This window comes from Sceloporus occidentalis, unplaced genomic scaffold (genome assembly GCF_023333645.1).
Source record: "Sceloporus occidentalis isolate IW3139 unplaced genomic scaffold, rSceOcc1.0.p SCAF_3, whole genome shotgun sequence".
NCBI lineage: Eukaryota > Metazoa > Chordata > Lepidosauria > Squamata > Phrynosomatidae > Sceloporus > Sceloporus occidentalis.
In genome coordinates this window covers 221,767,393-221,792,924 of record NW_028316983.1, presented here as the reverse complement: position 1 = coordinate 221,792,924, position 25,532 = coordinate 221,767,393, and the positions used below count along the sequence as shown (strand labels likewise).

At 40.8% G+C, this 25,532-nt stretch overlaps 1 protein-coding gene across 2 annotated transcripts in view; it reads left to right on the top strand.

The window, feature by feature from the left end:
* The window catches only part of YWHAZ (tyrosine 3-monooxygenase/tryptophan 5-monooxygenase activation protein zeta), a 35,103-nt gene extending 9,832 nt beyond the window's left edge, over positions 1-25,271 (top strand). For both annotated transcript variants that reach the window (XM_089517733.1, XM_089517734.1), the window contains exons 3-6: positions 13,770-13,893; positions 23,300-23,463; positions 23,551-23,646; positions 24,227-25,271. In XM_089517733.1, coding sequence (XP_089373859.1) covers positions 13,770-13,893; positions 23,300-23,463; positions 23,551-23,646; positions 24,227-24,286 — 444 coding nt within the window. In that variant the 3' untranslated portion in view covers positions 24,287-25,271. The remainder of the gene's footprint in view (positions 1-13,769; positions 13,894-23,299; positions 23,464-23,550; positions 23,647-24,226) is intronic.
* Positions 25,272-25,532: the final 261 nt, after the last annotated feature.

Sequence of the window (25,532 nt, the reverse complement as noted above, 5' to 3'; positions counted from 1 at the left end):
ACACACACACACACACACACCACAGTTGAGTGTAACTCATCCAATGGAATAGTGATCTTGTAACAACAACAACAACAATAATAATAATAAATTTTATTTATATACCGCTTTTCCAAAAAGATAAAAGCTATTTACATAGAGTTTAAAACCAGTTACAAAAACATCATAAAATAGATAAAACCAAGAGCACTAAATACAATATACAATCTAAAAACAATCATTCAATCAATCAAAAGGGTGAGGTAAAGAGTCAGTGGGATCAGAGTACACGACTTCATTTTCCAGGGGGGAAGGCTTGACAGAAGAGGAAGGTTTTAAGCCTCTTTTTAAATGTTTCCAGAGGGTGATAGCACCTTGTAGCACCTTTGAGATTAAGTGAAAGAAAGAAATTGGCAGCATGAGCTTTCGTAGACTTCAGTCTACTTCCTCAGATGCATTTGGTGGAGTGGTTCCATACTGATTCTACAAACTAACACAATTATATCTTTGAATGAAATAGTGAGTTTTAGTATGAAAGCAACTGCTAATAACAACTGAGAAAATGTCCATGCTGTTGGTTCAGAAATTAAATATTTGCAACTTACTTGATAAAGTACAGAACTCATGACAGGGACGTAGCCAAGGGGGGGGTTCTTGGGATCCGGATCCCCCCTTTCCATTAGAAAAATGAATGGTGTGTGCTGCTGTGCCACCACACTCAAGTCCCATTATAATGGTGGCACTTAGTCTGGACCCCCCCCCTTCCCAAAATCCTAGCTACGTCCCTGCTCATGATGCTGTGTTTATACATTGGGCCCTTGATCAAGTTTTGCTTTTTGGAATTAATATGTTTTTGGAATATTTTTAAGCTATGGATAGGAGTACTAATACATTCTGAAATAATGGGAAGTTGCATTCAAACTGAGAATTAACAGAACTACCAAACTGTTCACCATGCTTTCTCTTTAGATGCTTTTTTTCCCTGGCATTGAATAGAGCACAAATGTAACCTGCTATGCTTGTCAACAAGGGGAAAAATCCAGAATACAAAATGAAGTACTATATATACTTGACTATAAGTCGAGAAATTTATGCCCCAAAATTGCCTCTGAAATCTTAAGTAGACTTATACAAGGGTCAGTACATCAGTAGTGCTTAGAAGGCTCCTAAAGCAAGCAAGTATGATGCCCCAATCTCCATTGAACACCGATTCCTTCCCCCTTCAGTCCATTTTGCAAGCCTTTGCTTCCTGTGGAAACAACTCTCCATTTAAATCCACTTGCTTCCTTTCTCAATCTGATGTTAAAACCTCTCCTCCAGCACCTGGGAATTGGCTGGGAGAAGTCCAGAGAAGGAGAAGGAGGGACGAAAGTGGTATTTCCCCCTTTCCATCCTTTCTTATAGCCCCCTAAGTTTTACCTTCAACTTATCTACGGGTCAGGATTTTGACCCTGAAACCTTCCCTCAACTTATACATGAGGTCGACTTGTACACGGGTATATACGGTGATACTTTTCTTAGAACCAATCCAATGTGTATGAAATAGTGTTCAAGCTTTCAGAATCACTCAGGCAAAAAGCAAATGAGAGAAGAAGGAAAAGAGGGCTGAATGGCATTGAAGTAACAAGGCCTGTGTGGTCATAATCTTAGAGTGGGCTGCAGGAAAAAAAACTGGACAAAATAGATTCAGCTTCAGTAAGTGTCATGTAGGTTTCAAGTTACACCTAGTATAGTTAAGATGGACAAACATGTAATGGATAATCTTCCTATTTTTCAAAAATTAAAATCTAGCAGTTACTTAGATTTTTCTCCAGTCCTGGGCAAAGCCCCATAACAACTGTAACCTGAAATTGCATGACACATATTAAAACTTAATCCATTTATAGTTGCTCCACTTACACCACTTTCTCTTAATACTCCCCTTTCCCCCTCTTACTTTCCATCTGCTTTTTTGTAACATCCTGCTTGATGAAGAAAATTGAGATCTCAAAAATCTGCCTTTTATTTTCTGCATAAGCAAATAGCCTGAATGTAGATTTAGGAATTTTGGTGTACAGTATGTTCCACTGTTGAACACAAGTTAAACCTTGTGGAATTTAAGCCATTCCAGTTTAATAAATAGACTTATTAACCAGTTCGCTTGAATTACTCATGTGTTAGACAATATTTTGGAGCCAGACTTCAATTTGTTTATCTGTAAAACAAAAACATGTTTTTACTATTCACTGGGGGGATAAAAAATCCATCATTGATACCTTTATTGGTCAACTGAAATGCACAATATACTTGTTGCAAGCTTTCAAAGCTCCGTGGGCTTCTTTATCAGGCAAAATGTTACAAACTGAACAGGAAGGGGAAAAACAATTGGAGATTTTAGTCAGATGCCTGCATGTTGTTTCAGTCCTTAGTAAAGATGTTCTGCTGAGGAGGATATATTTTGTGCAGGCAAGTTCCTCCTCCTTCTGGCCATGCAGCAATAGGGAGATTTTCAAAGTCTAAGAAATTTAAAGTCCATTTGCATCTCATTGGGGATCCCTCTTTTGCAATCCAATATGTCTCCATTCCAGTGAGGTCATAGGTCTCTTTGTAGGCAGAGAACAATGGATTCCTCAAGAAGTCTCCATGTTTTTGCATCAGGAACATTTTGGTGGTGTAGAGGTAAAACATACGAATTCAGTCCATATTTAAGAAGAAAAAAAATTGCTTTACCTTGGTTGGAGGTCCCAGTCCACAGGCCACTCTTCATGGTTCCCCTGTTGCAGTTACAATGTGGTATCTCACAATACAGAAATCGTGCAGGGATAACTGTGTTGGATATTTAACAAAGGCAAACAAAAAATCCATCAGTGATACCTTTATTGGCCAGCCAACTTATGGAGCTTCAAAAGCTTGCAACAACTGTATTGTGCATTTTCGTTGGCCAATAAAGGTATCACTGATGAATTTTTGTTTGCGTTTGATAAATGGCCAACACAGCTCCCCCTGCATGTTTTCTGTACTGGGGGGGATAGTTATATTCAATTAAAATGTATTAGAAGGTGTCTACTCAAATAGATGGGAAGAAATAGTTAAAAAATCAGTGCATTTAAATTTAAGGTGTGTGAGTGTTTCTGGGTTGCTTCCAGTGGGCAGGTTCCAATGCTGTAAATCTTTTCAGGCAAGCAGGTTCTGTAACTCCTAAGGGACTCCCTTGTTCATCTGAAAATCTGCTCTGTGTGGGTGGGAGACCATCCAGAACGGTTTTTCAGGGTTGCAAGAGTGGAGGGGAAATCATAATGCTACCGCTTCCATGATAGTGCTAGATACAGCCCCATGACTGTGTGGTTGCTAAGGAGTTCACACAGCCAGTTCTCTTCTTTACTTCCTCATTGCAAAACCTGTGTGCAGTTCCATTCTCACATATTATAGTTGGGTTTCATACCTCCTTCACTATCTAAGAAGGCAGACAACAGTCTGGAGTGGGTTTTTGGACAGAGAAAGCTTAAATCATTGGATATAACCTCCCATGGTGCACGCACACCACACTGCCACATGGGGCTCAAGCGTAGGCAGATATTCCATTACGCAGGGGGATCCAGAAGGAGAGGGCCCACTGTATTTGTCTCACTATTATGAATCCCAACAACAAATTTCTTACATAATATGAAAGATACAACAGGCCTCTAGCTTAAGATTTTCCTTTACTACTACTACTAAAGACCTTTTTTTTTCCTCAGTAAGGCCATGAAACCCACTGGGTGACCTTGGACAAACCATATGCTCTCAGCTTCAGGGGAAGGCAGTGGCAACTCTCAACAAATCTTGCCAAGAAAACCCCACAATAGGTTCATCTTAAGGTCACCATAAGTTGGAAGTGACTTGAAGTAAGACAGTAACAAAAAGTAGTGTGACTGTGCAGTTGTCTCAGTGTCGAGACACTGTTTGGGACAACTACACAGTCACAATACTTTTTGCACTATTGTCTTTTAAATGTGATTTCTAGTTTTCAGCAGGAAGGCACTGCTGTTAGCTGCGACATAATGTATTTACAAGGAATAGTTGAGGATGTCAGAATGGGTATGATACCTTTTACTACAAAGACTTCATTATTCTACTGGAATGAAAGTGCCTCCCCCTTTTCTGCAGGATATGGCTGCAATTTGTGTAACAGTCACTGTGAGTTCAAGCACTAATTCAGTATATTGCTGAGGAAAACACTTCAGATATACAAAAATTACAACTGCTGTTGTTACCTAGCTAAGATTTGGCCTTAACATTGCTATCTGTTTGTCATAACTGGAATTACCTTAAGCATGAAAGTCCTCAGTATTCCTAGCATTCCCATCACAACAGCCAGGCAAACTTTCCAGCTTCCTCCCCAGATCCATGTTGGAGCAGGGGCAATTAGTTTGATTATTTGTAACATTTAGGCATCACCTCTCGATTCACTAGGGTTCCCAAAGTGATGTATTGTGTAAAAAAGACTGAAAATAGGAAAGACATGAATAAGAACTTCAAACACAACTAAAAATATCCCTTAAAATAATTTAAATCTATGGTTAAAGCAACCAGAGTAGCCGCCCATAGTTTTAAGAACGAAAGATCATGCAGAACAACACAGACTTAGCTGCCTGCCGGAAACCCAAAAGCATTGAAGCCACACTGAGTTCCCTTGGAAGGGAATTCCACATTCCAGATGCTGCTACAAAGAAAATTTTGTCATTTGTACCCATAAACTTAGCAGTGGAGAGATGGGACATGGAAAAGGGCCTTATGATGGTCTCAAATTCCAAGCAGGCTTACATGAAAGGAGGTGGTTTTTCAGGTGTTCTGGCCTCAAGCTGTATAGGACTTTGTAAGTCAATTCCAGCATCTTGAATTGATCTTGGGCACAAATTGGAAGTCTTTTGCAGTTTTTATTAAGACCAGTGTTATATGGTCTCTAAAATGTACATCCAACAATAGATGGCCCCTGCATTTTGCTCTAATTGTAGCTTCTGAATACTTTTCAAGAGCAACCCTATATCATTGAATGCATGAAATTGTTTAATAGGAAGATAATTAAAGTTTGGACCACTGTGGCGATCTGCTTTCCCTAGTAAAAGGAGCAGCTGACACATCAGCTGAAGCTGATCAAGGCACTTTTGGTCACAGCAGCTGAAATCCTAAGTCCGGGTTATCTTTTCTACTGACCAACAGAACTTTCCATTTGTCTGATGCCTCAGTTTAATTACCTTCATCCAGTCCATCACCACCCAGACAAAGACTTCCACAACCTGCTTGGCATCTGTTGTAAAAGATATACAGAGTTAGGTATCATTGATGGCGCCCAACCCCATTTCAGATGACATCTCAGTGGTTTCATGTAGGTGTTGGTACTGAATCCTGTGGACCCCCACAGGCTCATAGCAAAGAGACTGTACACTTTCCTAGCATCACCTTCTGGGAGAACGTTCAGCCAAAAGAACCAGAACCACTGCAGGATAATGCCACAAGGTATCATATCAGCCAAAAGCAGTATACCATACTTCCAAAGCTCCACTAGAACCAACAGGGGTCCATTGCCCATTTTAGTTTCTGGCATAGGTCACCCACCAAAGCTGTTTCTATCCCATAACCAGGGCCTGAACCCAGATTGGAATGGATTCTTGAAAGCCTGGAGTTGTGCTGCCACCACACTATAAAAAGGAAAATTAGAAACTGGCTGGTAATTATCTAAGATGGTAGTGCCTAGTGAAGATCTCTTCAAAGTGGTTTTGCAATTGCTTGTTTAATGTGGAGCTCAAGTCAGAATGAATCTGAATGATTTTCTCCACAAAATATTTGGTAAATTGGTATTTCTGGGGGCTCTTTGACAGTCAGAGATCTAGAATGTAACAGCACTTCAGCTGCTTGAAGCAACTGCACTGGATGAATTTCTGCTGGTGTAATAGAGGCAGTGAAGAACTGAAATGGTACTGAGGCTCAGAAAAGATCATTATGTCTCTGGAAAATGTCAGAGGCTCTTTCTAAATCTAAGACTGTTTGTCAGTGGTGATAGGGAAGAAAGCATGTTTGTGGACACTGATTTAAGATACCTGTGTAATTTGATAATCAAGAATATGGTACTTCTCCTACCCCTTCTTGCTTAAAAAAAAAAAGAGTACTTTGATAGCTAATTTTCTCTCCTACAAAAGAATTCAAATCAGTTGGGACCCTTTCTGTTTTTTAATGTATAAAAAATTGAAAATATTCTAACTTTGTTCTAAATATAATAAATTATCCAATTTGTTTTGGTGTATTTAGTAGGAGAAGTTTGCCTTTGGAGAATAAATTCCTTTATATTCTTGTGGTATTGCTGTTATCAGTATCTGATCTTTTTGTAACAAATTACAAGTTCCACCTTGTCAGAAAGGAAAGAAAGCATTAATACTTTAGTGCAGGGGTAGGCAACCTTTTTGAGCCGGGGGCCAGGTTGCTGTCCCTCAGACAACTGGGGGGCCGAAGCCAGGGGTGGAGCTTCCACCCTCCGGGGATGGAGCCGCATGCCAGGGGTGGAGCTTCCACCCTCCAGGGGCGGAGCCACATGCCAGGGGTGGAGCTTCCACCGAAATATCATCATCATCACCACTACTATCATTGTTACAGCAGACCTTTCAGCAATAAATGCACCAAAAATACACAGAAATGCACTTTGGAAAGTCACACTCCTCCTCCTCCTCTTTCTCATCCTCCGAGGGAATTTTGCAGAAAGTACACCAAGGGCAAGTAAATAATAATAATAATAATAATATTAAAGTTACAGGCATGAAAATTACTAAAATGCAATTCAAAATTAAAGGCAGCAAGCATGCACTGGCTCAACCCAGAAAAGCACAAGGTGCTAAGAAGGAATTTTGCAGAAAGTACACCGAGGGCAAGTAAATAATAATAATAATAATAATAATAATATTAAAGTTACAGGCATGGAAATTGCTAAAATGCAATTCAAAATTAAAGGCAGCAAGCATGCACTGGCTCAACCCAGAAAGCCACAAGTAGTTGGTGTAGCTTCAGCTAACCCCCTCCCCCATTGAACCAACCTCTCTTGCCTTGCTGTGGCTGTGGCTCCCTGGCTCCCTTTCTCCCTGGCTCTGCACTCCTTCTGCCTCTCCTCCTTTCCCTGCTCTTAGGGGAGAGGAGGAGGAGGAGGAGGAGGGCGAGGTGGAGCCTGCTGCAGGCCCACTGCAGCCCCTGGAGCCTAGATGGCGGCCAAAGTCTCGCGTGACCTTTGCCATCCTGAGATCACGCGAGACTTTGGCCGCCATTTTGAAAAACAAAATGGTGCCCGGAGCGGCGGAAAAACAGGGCGATCGGCGGCAGGACAGCACAGGGGCTGGTGGGAAGGCCTCGGGCCAGATCCGGCCCGCGGGCCGTAGGTTGCCTACCCCTGCTTTAGTGCAACAGTAGTATAGTTAGTGAAGTCTCCAGGTAACTTCACTTACTGCATTGGCAGAATCCATGCAGGATAAACTGAATGTTAAAAGATCAAGTTCTTCTTTCCTCCTGACAGACCACCTAGACATTGTGAACAGCCCTTACAGAAAGTTAGTGTGTTGGACAAGTTTGTTCTCCCCTAATGTGTGCACTGTTTGCATCTAAACATAAAAAGCTCTAGACTTGTAAAATACTCTGTAAGTTGCTAAACTGCTTTATTTGTACAGTTTAAAATCATTTTTAAAAACTACTGAAAATGAAAAACACATTCCTTTTCTCCTAAACTGACAATATAGTAAGCCCTTTTTATCTGCTACTGTTTGGTTCTAGGACACACACAGCCCCTCCCCCCCCAAAATGGATACCAAAATCTGTGGATGTACAAGTCCTATTAAATGTACTGGGATAGAAAAATCATGTCTCTGATATAAAAATGGCAAAATCAAGGTTTACTATTTGAAAGTTATACTTTTTTCTTAATATTTTCAAGCTGTGGATAGCTGAATCTGTGGATAATCCATGGTTACAGAGGGTTGACTGTACTTATTGCCCAGTGTTGCTGGGCAACACTTCCTTCAATTTCTCTATGTATTCTGTCTTTTGGAGTCTGGACTAGTTGCTAAGGATACACTAGGATGCCACAAAGGAAAAATGCAAGTGGTAGCAGCAGGCATAGGTCTTAATGAGAGCTTTTAAGGTATAGTTGATCATGTTGTATGGACTGATCTTAATGCTTACTTTAGCTGTAATGCTATATAAGGTTAGAGAGTAAAAGCCCAAGGCTGTGGAGAAGAAATCCTGGCTGATCAAGAATTCCAAGAATGCTAGCAAGTCAGATGGGGATTAGAAGGTCACTTCCTACAGAAGAATAGCCCAGCCCTCCATTATACTATAGATGATGTACCATTTTGTCAAAGGCAGAATGGCTCACTCTTCCAACTGTGATATCCACATGAGCTGATCTATAATACTTAAAATATATGACAGCATCAGTCTCCCCCCCCCCCCCATAGCTTTAGGGAGAGGAGAACACTGCACTACACATCTGTAGGTCCAAAGCACACTGCAGGAATAATCCTGTTTAAGGCTGCTTTAACTGCCTTGACTCAGTGCTAGGGATTTCTGAGAGCTGTAGTTTTGTGAGACATTTAGCCTTCTCTATCAGAGAACTCTGGTGTCACAATAAACTACAATTCCCTGGATTCCCTAGAACTGAGCCAAGACAGTTAAAGCCGTCTCAAACTGGATTATTTCTGCAGTGTGCTTTTCCACTTTTACTGCTATGGCTGCCTCCTGTGGAATCCTGGGATTTGTAGTTTAGGGAAAGGCATTTGGAATTTTCAGCCAGAGAGCTCTTAGGCCTCACCGAACTACAAACCCCAGAATGCCACAAGAGGCAGCAGGAGCAGTAAAAGTGGAATAGCAGCAGTATAAGAGTGTAGTGCAGTATTCTCCAGATTGAGAGAGAGCATGGTGTAGTGAATTGAGCATTGGACTAGGACACAGGGAGACCAGGTTTTGAATCCCAGCTTGTCCATAGAAACACACTGGGTGACCTTGGGCAAGTCACACTCTCTCAGCCTCAGAGGTTGGCAGTAACAAACCACCTCTGAAGAAATTTGCCAATAGGTTTGCCTTGGGGTTACCAGAGGTTGGAAATGACTTGAAGGCACACAACAAGTGTTACTGAGTTAATGCTATCATCAGAATAAAAGTACATTAAGAAATCTTGTTTCTACACCAGCATCAAAAGAAAATCCCATTTTACACACACAAGTGCATTTTAACATGAGATTACAAATGAGAGCTGTGTCGTTGGCTTTGAAAAATGTAAAGATCAGAAATGTCTTAGATTTATGTTTCAGACTTTTGGTTATGCAGTACTGTAGGCAAGATTTTTGATCTTCAGTGACAAATAAAAGGGATAGAATTCAACAAACACAAACAAGCTTATAGTTTCTTTAACAGAAAGCCATCCTGTCAGCTAAATTCACTTTACAAGTGTATATGAATTCACTCTGACCAATGACTTTGTAAGTGGAGCAAGATGGTACACATTTGATGGCAAGTGGGATTCCAGATATGCAGAGGTCAAGGGGAATAAAATATTCCTCCCATATTTTCCTCCCTGACCCTTCACCCTGGTTATTCTTGTACATTGACAAAATACCCTTGTGTGAATAGATAACAAAGAGAAGATGGCAAAGACAGAAAAGTTAGTCAGCCACACTCTTCCTCATATTGTCCTGCAAACGCCATTATTCCTTTTTCGTACCTTAGCTATATATTCTTGCTTCCAAACATACAGTTCTGTCCTTAAATTTAACTCTTTCTCGAACAGGCACAAAATCATGAGTGAATACTGCATGGTATTTCAAGTGGCAACAGTAGAGTGCTGTCCACTACTGGTTGGTGCTGATTCATCCACCTGTCTATAAGCCTATCAAGCTACTTTACAACTTCAAAAATTCTGATTCTGTAACCAAGGATGAATAATTTGTGGCCTGCTAGATGTTGGTGGACAGCAGGTGTCGGGACATACGTTTTTCACTTTTACCTGGAACTGAAAAAGGCATATGGAGATGCTGTTGTGATATAGACAGTAGATACTGATGGCTAGAAGCAAGCCAGGTATATGTTCTCTCTTCCAATTTAGATAGACTCTTGGTGGTATACTGACTGGATAGCCTTCCAACTGTTAACTTACACTCACTCATATGCTTTTTTCTCAGCCATTTCCCATTTTGTATATTCTCTGTTTTACTGCTACAAACCCAAATTCATTTTACCCTGAAAAACTTCCTCTTAATTGTTCAGGTATCAAAAGTCCATACAGTCAAAAGCAGGTTGAAGGAGGGAGCTTTCTTCCTAGCAGCTTGCTTAGTTTGTATGCCAGATGCAGGGAAGGGATGAAATGCTCCAGCCTCTAGCAGTGTGTTTACTTGATGCCTTGGAATTTCTGGCTACTTCAGACTAGTGTTTAAAATTCACAGTTTTTACCACACACAGCTTTACTTACTGACACCTGTTTGCTTGTTTTAGGTTTTGATTTTAAAAATTAGTACAGGGTGTCGAAATGGTATCTTCTGTACATTGAATGCAGTTAAACAATAGGCAGCATGTATTTTTTAAATGAAAGAGTAGACCAGTGCTTCCCAAAGTGGTGATTTGTGGACTGGTGCTGCTTTGCAAGCTGTTGGCTGCCAGTCTGCTATGAGTTTCCAGGAAGAAAAGAGACAGTTGTATCCAGTAGGTGCTAATTGATACTAGTCTCTGGCACATTAGAAAAGAAAATTGCTATCGCCTAAATCGGATAGCCTGAGAAGCACTGGAGTAGACCATTAACTTCTCACCTAGGTAGTACTGAAATAATACCTGATCTGTTTTAGCAGAGAGTGAGGGTGTGTGGTCCTCCAGATGTTCTTGGACTGGATCTCCTGCTAGACATAGGGTGTATCAACAGTGCAGAATTAAAGCAGTTTAACACCTGTTTAACTGCCATCACTCTGTCCTGTGGAATCTTGGCATTTGTAGTTTGGTGAGACACCAGAGTTCTCTTAACAGACTAGCCCGAATACCTCATCAGAAGTTTGAATAACTTGGTTTGGGAGAGGTGGTACGATTAGGGTTCCCCACCTTAAATGGTAGTTAACTTGTGGATGCAAGGTTTGTTGGTTATATTAAAAGGATTAGTAGTAATACAAGATTTCATATACAGAGAAAACTTGATTTTTGACTCTCTTTTCACTGATTTTTTGGTAAACGTTCAAAGAAACTCCTCATTGTAGTGAACGTGCTGATAGGGGACAGCTTCTTACAATAACTGTTCTGCTGTAAGTGTTTAGACACCTTGACTGAATTAGTTATTTGAATAGTTGATCAAATTTAGAGGTAATCTGGCTTTGGATGCTAAAAAGCTGGGGATATCTGTACTAGTTCTGAATCTTGGTAGCCACTCATGGCATATTAACTTACTATATTTAAGGAAAATTATGCATAACTCAGTATGCTAGTTAACTTGGGTGGTGGCTGTTTCAGTCCTTCTAAACTGTTGTGCTTAATTTAAATTTGTTCCTGAGAAACACTTTAAATGTTACAGTAGCCACTTAGGAATTGCTTTTTCATAAGGACTCCCACTCATGAGTAGGGTTAAATGTCCCGATTGCATGGCCAAGCCTGTTTGTAGAACTGGGGTCCACTGAGAAGAACTAGGTCCATGATCAGCATTGGTGTGATCCACATAATATAGTTTGGGTAATGCTTAATTAAGGTGCTGCCAAGTGGTTTCCTTTTGATACGGATTAGTTTACTTAACCTAAACTGAGGTCCATTACAGACGGGCATAAAGTACGGACTGGGTCTGTATTAGGGTTAGAAAGGGGCGTCCCTTCCGGACGCCCCTAACCCTAATACGGACCAAGTCCGTACAAAATGGCGTTGCACACGGGGGCCACCATCTTTACGTAGCGGACTCACTGTGTCCACACATCGCACAGCGCATATGACACTGCGAGTGCGCCATTGGTGCCTCGCGGTGTCATCCGTGCCGCAAAGAGAAGCGCCATTTTGGCACTTCTTATTTGCAGTGTGGAGGAGCCTCGCGGTTTGGACGCTGGGGCTCCTCCGCGCTGCAAATGGCGGCGGCTGCAGACCGCCCCTAAGTAAGACTTGACAAGTATTTGGAAAATAACTATATATGTACTGTATTTTCCGGCGTATAAGGCGACGGGGGGTATAAGGTGACCCCCCCCCCACGTCGCCCGCCGGCAGCATCCGTGGCCTGCCCTCAGGGGGTCTCGCGCCGGCTGGAGGGGGCCTCTCTGGAGGCCTGAGAGGCTCCTCGGCAGCTGCACTCTCGCCACCATTTTTTTCAAAAGACGGTGGCAGCAGGGAAGCTATTCCAGAGCCGGCCAGACTGAGGCAAAGGGCCAGCCCCTTACTTCTCTGTGTCCCCGGTGGCGGAGGCGGCGCAGAGAAGTAAGGGGCCGGCCCTTTGCCTCGGCCCGGACGGCTCTGGAACCGCTTCCCTGCCGCCACCGCTGCCTTTTGAAAAAAAAATGGCGGCGAGAGCGCAGCCACCGAGGAACCTCTCAGGCCTCCAGAGAGGCCCTCTCCAGCCTGCGCGAGTGCCGGCTGGCTGGGAGAGGACCCAGCAAGGACCCCAGAGACAAGGAGGTGCTTTGCCATTCACCTGTCTCTGGGGTCAAAATCCAGCGCATAAGGCAGACTTAAAAAGTCGCCTTATAAGCCGGAAAATACGGTATATATGTTAAAAGAGTAAGATGAAGCCACACTTATTGATGCTTCATTCTGCTCCCCTCACATCCTTTAAGCATTAGTAAAAGTAGCAGCAGTAGGTGGAATCCATTTTGAAGATACCTTGGAGTTGTAAGAAGCTAGAATCACTTAATCCTTTACTTTCAGTGCCATGGTGGTGCCTTACATCACGCCTGGGGTTTATTGGTGCAGCCCTGTTCCAGTGCCAGCCCAACAATGAACTGCTGAACTCTGTAGTAAGCTTTTGTTTTCCAGGGCTCTAAAAAGCAGATGTATCCACATTCTGAGGATTTGATCCTCTGTGTGTAACTGCTGACACCGCAGCAGCTAAAACAACAGCATAGGATCAGCCTGCTAGACTGGCATGAGTGCAGCTGCCCATACCCCAGTAACATAAAATCACATGTGAATGGTAAATGCCCTTTTGTCTGTAGAGTGCGGGGTAGGTGAGCTGGCAAGTACCTGTGTAATCTAGCCTGTAAATAGTTACTGCTCCATTACTTTCTGAAAGTAACAATTGTCTCTGTGGCCAAGCAAGGAAACTTTACAAATGTTTCCTTGTATCGTGTTCTTTAATTTTAAGGCAGTAGGTATGCATGGTCATATGAGTTTATGTAAAAAAAAGTGATGTACAGTTATACTTGCTGTTTACTTGCGTTGCAAGACTTTGCTCCCACTTATACTAAATTTGAGTTTGTTTGTATCATTGATGAAAAATATTTTGTAGAGCATAACATACATTATGGACTACTGTACTTCCATCCATTACTTTATTTATATCCTGCTTTTCTCCCAGGCTCTGGTACTCAAGGCATCTTAGAAAAAGACAGAATACAATAAAACATATTGTCAAAAACAATTAAGGTTAAAACAGTATTAAATAACAACAGAATTAAAACTAATTAAAATCATACTTTATAACAGATATTACAGCACCTTAAAAGTCACTTGAGTTAAAACCAATTCCCAAAAGCTTGCTAGAAAGGTATTATCCTGTTACAGGTTAACACATGTGTGAAACTTCAAGTATTGACAATGTCTGTAATAGCTTTCTGACTTTTCTTTGTTCTCAATTGCAGTCTCTGTTGGAAAAGTTCTTGATTCCTAATGCCTCACAAGCAGAAAGCAAAGTTTTCTATTTGAAAATGAAAGGTGACTACTACCGTTATTTGGCTGAAGTTGCGGCTGGTGATGACAAGAAAGGTACAGTGTGTTGGTTCCTTAGTACTTATCAAATTGCAAGTGAAGTTGACTGGGTCTCTTGGTTCATTCATGGATTTGTAGAGAAAACATGGTTTGAACTATACAGTACTATTGCTGAATATTTGCTTTAAGGACACTGATTTAAAGGATTTGATTTTCTTATTGGCTCATGAAGAAATCTGACGGGCTATTGTTACAACCTTTATTAAGGAAAAATATTTAGATTAACTGTCCGTGCAGCAAAATACAAAATCTGCCACCAGCATTACCTGTACTGGACCAGCTCCAAAACCTAAAATACAGTTGCCCTCCGTTTTTGCAGACTTCGACTCCGCATCCTTTGCCTGTTCACAAGCCGCAAACAGAGGGGACAAAATGGGGTGCACACTGCCATTCAAGCCAATCGGGCTTGAATACCTGTGATTTTCCATTTTCGTGGGGGGTCTGGAACGGAGACCCCCCTCCCCGCAAAAATGGAGGGACTACTGTACATTATACATGCTTTTGAAACTTCATTGTCTTCTTCATCAGGCAAAGATGTTTAAAATCATACATTAATAAAATGGTGATGATGTTACAGGAGACATCTTGATCTCAAGAGAAATTACTTTTTGTTTGCCAAAGGAGTTCACATTTTATTACCTGTCTTTTATTGCTCTTCGCCTCTAGTCCTCACATGGCTAGTAATGGGAGTGGTCTCTGCCTCATTGAAATCCCTCAGTGCCTTCTTAACAGATGACAAGACAGAATGTAGGCCTATGACCATTTTTCTCCTTTATAATTTTTAAAATCTTTACCTGATGAAGGAGCTACTAAAGCTTCAAAAGGTTGCATAATGTATTTTATGTTTTGAAGTTGGCCCAATTAAAATATCGCTGCTTGTCAGTTAAGTTATTTTAAGTAGCTCAACCGTAATATTTAGGCAACAGGGGTTCAAAATATGTTGCATGAGACTCTGTCCCTAATGTATGATGGTGTTTATGACATAATGTCAAAAAGTCTTAAGTTTTGTATTCTGTATCCAAGCATGTCCTTTGTATGCCCCAACAAGTGTTCTCTAAAATTAATATAAATTTTGGTTAGCAGTACAGTGTGCCCGCGTCATACGCAGGTGCATTATATGTTGCTTTCAGCATATGCTGAAAGCAACGCTGCTTCTTCCGGCACCATGCACCGGAAGAAATAATGGTGCATGTGCCCATGGCACGCCACCCCTGCCACGCGCTACTGCGAGCATGAGCCACATTACTTGTAATGAGGCTTGCGCATATGCGTCCTTTGTTTTACGCGGGGGGGTTCCGGAACAGATGTCCCGTGTAAAACAAGGGTGCACTGTATAATAGCAACATTTGAAGCTCTTAATGCTTGTGAAAAAAGGTTCTATCCCTTACTAAAATGGAATAGCTGTTAGTAGTTTAATGGAAGTGTGGCAGCTGCTGATCTCAAATGACAATTAAGCTCTGAATAATCTACACCTAAAAATCCATGTAAGCATTTAAGTGCAGTTACCTGCTCACCAAAGTGTCATAGTGGTGTTAAGCTGGAATGGCTGCATGTCATCATGCCCACTGATACCATCAGACCAGCAGCCAAGGACACATGAGGATCCATGGGATGGCAAGAAACACTTGGCCAACAAGACAAAGGAAAGGTGGCTGGTTTTTAAAAGCAAAATATTTGGAGTGAGGGGAGCTTGTGTGACATGATAAGCAATAGCTGGTTAGGAAAAAGTGGGAGATGCACCATGGCCTTGGGAAAGTGGGACAAAGAAGGGGAAATACTGAGTACCAGGAATTTAGTTCAGCAACCATAAAAGAAAAAGTAGGTAAGAGGTGGTGTGGAAGAGACAGCACATCCATCCATTCTTGCTTGTTTTTAAGAGTGTGGGAGAGGTTCAGAACAGTACTACCTGCTTCTAAGACATTGTGTTCTCTCCCGTGCAATCTAACCTCCTTTTGCTGATCTACATAGACAGTGCTGTTGCTGAGGTACCCACATACATGGTTCCTTCCTTTTTGAACAAGGGCACAAAAAAGTACTGTATGCTTGTTACCTCTTTTCCCTTGCTTGATGAACTATGAATGATTCAGCATCTTTATGTTTGGTGAAGGGGGAAAGTAAGATAGTAAGAACTATTCTATACTTCTAATTTGATGTAAGACACTGATGGAACTAGGCTAACAATCTTTTTATAACATCAGTTTTTGTTATTTTCATTGCTGCTTCTCTTCAGAGAGTACTATTGCATTACTTTTCCACCTCTTAATCTTGCAAGTCCATCAGAATCAACTTGGATCCCAAATCCAGGTCAAAATCTGAAAATGCATTCGCAGTCATAGGGAATTTAAAAGCTGGTTTTTTTCCTCTGTCAGAAATGCATGAAATTTAAAAATTTAGTAGCCTTACCAAAATTCCAGCAAATGCATGTCCAGAATGTTTTGCTATAGCTCTCTGAAGTCTTTTGTTTTTTTTAAAGGGGGAGGGTTGCTGATACCATTTCTGTTTCTTGGTATAGTTGGGAAAAATGTGCAGATATAGTTGGCTGTTCTAAAACAGTCAAAACCACCAAGTTTGAGATGAATAGCTGCATATATTTGTATGCAAAAGCAGACTTTATATTTGAAAGGTGCCCCAAAAAGGATGTGTTTATGTGTCTAGATTGCTTGGGGAGCATTGTTATGAAAATGGTAATGTATTGGGGTACTAAGTAAGAAAACTGAAGAATTCCAAAATTGGAGTAGGAGCGAGGAAACTTTGATGATTGATAACTGGCTTACGGTTTTCATAAATAATAAAATGTGGTGTCGTTGGAAGAACAGCCATCTTCCACGATCCTTTTGCTCTACTCCTCTCATCTGTACTGACTTTCCTGTCTAATTCTACTTTGTGTTGTACAGTTGTGCAGCAGCAGCCTTACAAAGGGAGAATAATTAATAGGTTTTACTGTTTGTTTGGATTTTTGAAGAATAGGATCCATACAAAACCAACATTATTTTACCATTTCCTGCTACTTATTTGCATTGGGGACAAGCAAAGGCAGACAGTAAAGTAGTACAGTGGGCCCTTGGTATCTGCTGGGATTTGATTTCAGGACCCCTATGGATACCAAAATCTATTAATGCTCAAATCCCATTAAATACAGCGACATAATAAAATGCTGTCCCTTATATAAAATGCCAAAATCAAGGTTTGCTTTTAGGAATTTATATAAATATTAAATATTTCAAGCCGTGGATGGTTGATCCATGGATAAAGACTCCATTAATACAGAGGGCCAACTGTAATAATAATAATATTTATTTATATGCTGCCCAATCTCTTGGAATCCGGGAGGATTACAACAGAGGAATAATACAAAGTAAGCAATAACAATAAACATGAAATAAAAAGATATAACATAGCAGCATATTGAACAATAACAATAAATTAAGATCACAATCAACAATAGCAGTACAGAACAAAAACAAAGTATATAGCAAATCAACAGCAGCAAATTAAATAACAAAATACATAACAGTTAATAAAGCAAAACAAATGAAAGGAAAAACGTAACAATAAACATCCCTTGCAATTTAAATAATTAACTCTAAGGGATGGCAAGTTCCTTCAGCATCCTCCAGCTGACCCTCGTTGGAGTTTGGGCAGGAGACGGGAGAAGAGCGCTGGGTCCCCCTTCCCTCTCATGGCTGGAGGAGAGGTCTTCCTGAGGCAAGCTCTGAGACTTATAAGGCCTAGCCTCGGGCAGAGAGCATAGATGAGAACAGTAATGGAATGTGTATCACTTCATAGGCAGACAGGCAAGTGGTAGAAGCAGGTAATACAAAGACAGATGTAGGTGGGCAGTTTTCCAGAGCTGTGTGCCTGTCTTGCCAGGAGGCTACAATCATCTTGATTTTAGGTGTAGATGCTTGGGCAGAAAAATGAGAGCTATCTGCTCAGATTAGCAAGGAGTTTGCACTGAGTGAGCAGCTAAGTGGGCAGACAGGAGGAGGTAGTAGCAATGGCAGTTGTCATTCTGCCAGGCAGAGTAAAGAGACAGGTGATGTTTTGTTTATTTAATGTTGGCGAAGGTTGGCAGGCAGAAAGATGGGCAGAAAGTTAAATACAGTTGGTTCTTTGTATCCATGGGGGTTCCATTCTGGACCACCCCACCCCACAGATAGCAGAATCCATTAGATTTCATGTCCCGTTCTTCCCAGTGGTTGTGTAATGTGCATATGTCCACACTGGGCTGAAGCCATCTGTGGGTGCTCAATCTGCAAATGGCAAGCCCACGGAAGAGGATAGCCAACTGTAAAAGCAAGCAACACTTTTTGCCAGTTGTGGTCTCCCAGTGGCAAGAGACTGTATTATAGAGGTTGTGCTAAGAGTTCTGCATGGTTTCATTTTCCCCAAAAGAGCAGCAAGAGGGCCACTATGGTTTAGTGTTGGGCTGGAATTCTGGAGGGCCATAATTCAAATCCGCATTCAGCAGTGTAAACCCATCAGGTTGCACTCTCTAAACCTCAGAGGTGGGCAAAGCCAAACCCAGTGATAGGTTTACTTTAGGTCATCATAAATCAGAAAGTACCTGAAGGCCAATAGCAACAACAACAGCTAATTAAGCAGCCTGGAAATAGAAGCAGTTGATGATGGAGGATACAAAGAAGCAAATGGTTGTGGAGGAGGAAGAAGAATCATGCATAGCAATGAGGCAGCAAAGAGTGACAAATTGAAATAAACTTCAAGCCTGTGAGTTTATATCTTAAGGCTATGCTCATTAGGCTGTGCTGCTTGGTTTCTACACTAAGCAGGCAGGCAAAGAGAGAAGTGAGCACCTATTTATTCATTGCACATAAATGAGCAATTCCCTTGCCAGGTGGACACAGTCACCTTGGTGGTGAGAGGAAATGCCATACAAAGCAGCAAAAGGTGTCATACAAGTTCTAGATAATATTGTCTGCACTGATAGAGATATCTAGGTATATAGCAGAAAGCAGATTAGTAGCAGTTGCTGATGGTGGAGGTTGGTAGATGGAAGCAATGGATGGTGGATGAGGAGGAGATGGTCAGAACAAGATGCTGAACACATCTACATCAAAGACTTTTTCAAAATTGTATGTGAGTTGGTGTGGTAGATGATAGATCTGGAGGATGAGTGTTTACTCACCCTGACCACATTTGACCATAGAGATTACATAACTGAGGAAGGTAATGCTAGAGCTGGACATTTCAGTGGTGTCATACAGAGGTTCAGGATTACCACCAGTTATAAAATGACATCCCACTGTGCCTTGGCGGTAGACCCTACACACTGGTATCTCCCAGCTATGTCAGTTTGTGCACCACTGTCTTCTGCTCTGTCATGTGCTCCAGTACCAGATTTGTGGAGAAAGTGAGAGTCCCAACTCTGCTATTTCTACTGAAACAAGTGAACACCTTTGCCACCATAATGTAAATAGATCTTTTCATAGATCTTTTCTGTAGTACAGGCACAACATAGCTAAGATCTGTAGCAAGCTGAAAATTACAGTACGACTCCTGTATCCATGGGGATATATTCCCAGACTTTGCATGGATATTTGAAATCCAGGCCAGGCAAAACAGTGAAGAACAGGGGAGGGAGGGAGGTAAGACTACTACTTGGCTCTTGTCTTCCTGCCTGCTTTTCCTCCCTCCTGGAAGGGCTTGGCGAGCCCCCCCCCCCTTTCATCCTCAGTGGTTATGGGACGAAAACAAGGAGAATGGCTTGCTGTTATTGTTGCCATCCACTTTGCATAGCAGCTAACAGTATCTGCCTCATCTGCACTCAGCTTGCTGATGCCTCCAGTTTGTGCTTCTCAGGCAGGAGAGACCCAGGTCCCTAAATGTACAATGCTGTGCTTCTCTCTTGGTGGTTCATGCTGTACTCTTTGACCAGTCCACTGCTCAGTCACAGCTCCAAGGATGCAAAAGGAGCTGTGACCAAGTGGCCTGCCTGCCTTCCTTTTGTTCTTGCACGTGGGAGTGCAGCGCCCACCACCAGGAGAGGTAAGTAGCAGCTTATGCTACCAATGGTATCACAGCTAAGACAAAGCTGCTGGGAGGACTACTACCTATAGCAAATGATATATTGCTTGATCTTGGGAGTAGGGGACCATTGACAGTAGGGGAAGGCCATTCCCAGTAGCTGTGCCTCTTATTGTAACAAAAATGCTGCCGTCCCATATTTTCCAGACAACATCACAAGCTAGTTTTGTGATTGATAGTGTTAAGTAAAGGAATTTAACTTAATTATACAGTGCACCTGCGTCTTTACATGGCTTCCAGCATAAGTGGAAGCTGCACGGTGAGAAAAACAATGGCACACGCACCGCCGTGTGCACGTGCCCCATTGTTTCTAGTGAGATGTGAGCATACACGAATTTCCCCTTGTGCAGGGGGATCCGGAAAGGATCCCCCGCATAAGGGGAGGGCTCATTGTACCAGGTACTACAGGCTGTATTTCAGAGGAAGAATCTAGCAAAACCATCTCTGAGTATTCCTTGCCTAAGAAAACCCAGTGAACTGCATGGGATCACCATAAGTCAACAGGCAACTTGAAAATTCATAAACACACACAGAATGCTTTGGTATGTGTACATCAGTGATCACACAGCATTGTTTATTAAATTAATCTGCATGAGATGTAGCATGATAACCTACTCCACATACAAGATAGTACTCTTATGTGTTTGTGAAATTAAAAATGGATACTGAATAAATAACCACATGGGGGAAGAAAGATGAACTGAATAAATGCAGTCAGAAAGATTCTAGGAAGGGCAGGAATCTTCATAAATATCTTGACATAGAGACGCACTAAGCAGACTACTGACAGCAGGGTGCATGTGTGTGCAAGAAATAAGAAATGAAACTTTCTTTAAAAAAATAATGATTGGAAGAAAAAGTTAAATTACATTTTGAATAGGGTTATACAGAACCTTATAAATGGTTATAAAATGGAAGGTTATACAGAATGAAAAGTTATACAGAAAATACTGAATGGTAATTAAATCAGTAACATGAAAACACAACTTTCTCCTTTCTTACTGAAGGACAAAAAACAGAAACTTGATTTAAAATAAATAAAGTGTAGAGGCTTTTCTCAGTTGAATCAATTGCTTAATAACTCAGTGCTTTATAAGTCTCATTAATTCAGTAGGTCTACATTAGCAATTGAATTTAGACCCCTAAATCTATATCTTTTAGGAAAAGATAATGAGTTAATCGAGACCAAAGATGAAAAGGCTGAGAAATTGAGATGTTTACATTACAGGAAATAATAATGGGGAGTGGGTTCATTTAGGGGAAGGGAAGGGCAACAGCATGATATTAATAGAAAGATTGCAAACATGTTATGCAATGGGGTGGGCATAGTATGACCCTGCATTTAGCTTTCAAAATAGAGTTTGTGGCCTCCAAGACATGCAGATCTCTTTGGACTATCCTGTTTTTGCAGCAGACGAGGAATCAGTTGCCACTCTTGGGGCCCATTTCCACTTACAAAATAATCCAGTTCGAAACTGGATTATTTTAATAGTGAATTCTCTCCGGGGCCATTTACTCCCCTTTGTCGTTCACATTAAGGGGAGAAAAGAGGAAAAACGGCAACGGAGAGAATGGATGAGGAGGAGGAAAGAAGAAGGGGAAAAACCATCCCTCTTTCTTTCTTTCTTTCTTTCTTTCTTTCTTTCTTTCCTCCTCCTCCTTCCCCCTTCCTTCTCTCCCTCCCTCCCTCCCTCCCTCCCTCCCTCCCTCCCTCCGCCGGCCAGCCTGCCTACCTGGGTGCTGCTGGTGGATGGGTCCCAGTCCCGGTGGCTGCGGCAGCTCTTAGGGCTTGGGGCTGGCCCTCTCCTCCGGTCCTCCTCCTTCTCCAGGTTGGACCTTTCTCCGCTGCCCAGCCTCCTTCTCCAGGAGTTCTATGCCCCGGCAGGCCTGCTTAGAAGGAGGCCATGGGCAGAAAGAGACTCTACTCTAGTGGTTTAAATCGGATCACAATTCTATATGATCTGATGTAAACCTCAGTGGGAATGGGCCTTTGGAAAGCTCTTGGATAACCATTCATGTATTAAAGGGATTCCAGAGAGGGGCCCTCCCTGCATATGCCATTGTTCAAAACAGAAGTGAATTTTAACTACTTCTAATTTGCTTTGGGTTTGGGGGTATTTGTTTTTGGCATATAGGGCAATCTTCATCCCCAGTGGGTCTGAAGGTTAAAAAAATGGCTGCCATACCACTGAAACTGCTTCCATTCCCTATGAAGAAAGAAGAAAACACTGAGAAAATTCAATAAGAGGAAGGAAAGAAATTTAATCAGGAACTAGAATAGAAGAGGGGAAACATTAAAACCATTTAAAGCAAGCTGCTGTTGAGAAGCAAATGATAACTTAACTACTCCTAAATGTGCGCACTCTTTTTCTCCCTTTATTTCATTCTTCTTATTTGGGCTAGATATGCTTACTTTATCACATGATACATGGTCAAAACTCTTAAGCCTTCTGCACATTGCTTGAGTGGATTCATTTTTATAGGCTACACTGCACATCACTAGTTGTAACCAGTGTGATGGTTATTAGCACTCCTTGCGCCTTAGATGCATATTCCTCTTAATGGATTGCAGTGTAGTGTTTTATTTGTTTGAAGCCATGGGTAGTTGTCAGAGTCTTCTTCAGTGGTATCTTCAATTATTTTTCTTTCTGTATATAATGTATATTTTAATGTTGTACGCCGCCCTGGTTGTGTTGCGCAGAGGGGAGGGATAAAAATAAATTTTATTATTTTTCAAAGATGACTGTTGCATTTTTACATGATTTCATGTAATAAGTAAAGAATTGCCTATTAAAAGGGCAGATTCAAGGCACCTGTCTTCAAATGTAAAGCCATTTGAAAGCATTTTTGCCATGAAGGCAAGAACTATCTGCTAGAACATTGTTTGTACTGCCTAGAATTTTTGGAAGCGCACAGGTCAGTCTAAGCTTTTAGCTCCTTGAAAGCTGTACTTCAGTCAGTTGAGAAGCTTTCTGGCCACTCATGAAAATTCAGTGGAATTGTCAGACTTTTGCAAGATCAGGTACTGTATATCTGATCTTATTTGATCTGCTAGAAAGCAATTTTGTCTTAAATGTTTATAGATATATCAAAGCAAATCAAATTTCTAATTATGCTTATTATGAAAATATTTACTTTCACTTCAGTGATCTTTTAAGTCAGTGTTCTTTTACTCAGTAGAATTTTTTCATACAGTAAATGTTTACCTGTTCTGATAAAAAATTACTTGTACCTTTTAAAATAAAGCTTCCTGAAACTATGTAGAGTTCATGTCCTATATATCGAGGATTCCATTATGTACTTGTTTTCACCTTCCAAATACAATTTCTAATTATATGTTTGCTTTTTAATTTTGAAGGGATAGTGGACCAGTCGCAACAGGCGTATCAGGAAGCCTTTGAAATCAGCAAAAAAGAGATGCAACCAACACATCCCATCAGATTAGGACTGGCTCTAAACTTCTCTGTGTTCTATTATGAGATTCTGAATTCTCCAGAGAAAGCTTGTTCCCTTGCAAAGACTGTGAGTAAATAGTGTGATTATTATATTGTATGTATGATTTTAAAAGGAATTTACCTGTATAAATCTCATTTTTTCCCTTTACTGTAGGCTTTTGATGAAGCCATTGCTGAACTTGATACATTAAGCGAAGAGTCATACAAAGACAGCACACTAATAATGCAGTTACTGAGAGACAATTTGACAGTAAGTATTTAAATAGCTTTTATTAAGTAAAGTGATTTATAAGAACAAGAGAAAGGCAATCCTGAGTGTGGTTCCAAGAAGCATTAAACATTGGGCCCTTGGTATCCTCTGGGGTTTGCTTCCAGCCCACCCACTGCCCCCCCCCCCCCAAAGAGGTTACCAAAATACACGGATCCTCCAGTCCTATTAAATACAATGCATAATATAATGGTCTCCATTATATAAAATGGCAAAATCGAGATTTGCTTTTTGGATTTTTAAAAACGTTGTTGTTGTTGTTGTTGTTGTTGTTAGTAGTAGTAGTAGTAGTATTGGAGGAGGGGGATATTTTCAAGCCATGCATGCTCGAATCTGTGGATATGGGTAGCTGTAATGTTGAGTTACCAGACAGCCAAAGTTTAAATTTAAAAAAATGAAATTAATTATGAAATGAAATAGATTTGTTTCAGATTCCTTGGGAAGCTTCTGAAAGTTTGCAGGAGGCTTGGAGATCATTATGATTATTTATGCATACTAGTTCATACATCTAAAAGTTTAATTGGTAATATGTTCCTGTATTTTTTTTTTTTTTATTAAACAGTTGTGGACATCGGATACCCAAGGAGATGAAGCTGAAGCAGGAGAAGGAGGGGAAAATTAATCAGCCTTCCAATTTTTGTCTGCCTCATTCTAAAATTTACACAGTAGACCATTTGTCATCCATGCTGTCCCACAAATAGTTTTTGTTTACGATTTATGACAGGTTTATGTTACTTCTATTTGGATTTCTATATTTCCCATGTGGTTTTATGTTTAATATTAGGGGAATAGAGCCAGTTAACATTTGGGGAATTTTTGTTCATCAAAGGTGGCCAATATCGGGATGTGGAATTTTTATAAAAGTTTTACACGTTTGGCATAGTAATCTTGGTACTTTGTGGCTTCCCACAAAAGCCAATGTTAAACAGCTTCCTATGTTGAGCAAAGAAAAAAAAACTGCTTGCATATTGGTCTGTCACAGTGGTAAAAAAGGGATGATTGGTTGCAACCACACAGGTGTAGTGAACGTGGGTACTTCAAAGGTGGAACACACAGCAAGAAAAATTAATGTCCCATGGATATTGCATGTCAATCATGTGAATCTGTGGAATCTTCAGTCCAAGTATACATCTTTGATTGCAGCTGAAAAGTGTTCCTTAAGGTGGTTTGCTAACCGAATGAACTTTCTCTAGGGAAGGGCATAAATGGTTCACATTCCATTACTTGTAAAGTTACCTGCTGTTGCTTTCATTATTTTTGCTACACAATTTATTTGTATTTAAATGGTTTAGGCAACCTAAGAACAAATGTACAAGTAAAGATGCAGTAAAAATGAAAATGCTTGATATCCATAATTACACTGTATATCGAGCACAGCAGTAAAACAAACCCATGTATTTAACTTTTTTAGGGTTTTGCTTTTGTGATTTTTTTTGATACTTTGCCTAACATGCATGTGCTGTAAAAATAGTTAACAGGGAAATAACTTGAGATGATGGCTAGCTTTGTTTAATGTCTCCTGAAAATTTTCATGAACAATCTAAGCATAACTGTTAAGAACATGTGTATTAAGTTGATGTAAGTGGAATAAAAGTTTTATGAATGGACTTTTCAACTACTTTCTCTGTAGCTTTCCTGTATGTCTGGACACCTTTTCCAGGATATTTTGCTGTTTTGGAGCAAGCAGTGTCAGTTGTTTGTTTTGTCCTCCAGATACTGTTCCTAATATGTTAAATCTTGATGTTCTACCCAAATTTAGACCCATTCAAACGAGTGGAACTTGACTTACTTCTGACAAGTCCCATTAATTGCAGTGGTTCTGTTCTTTAGTAAGACTAACATTGGATTTAGTCTAATGCTATGCGTAT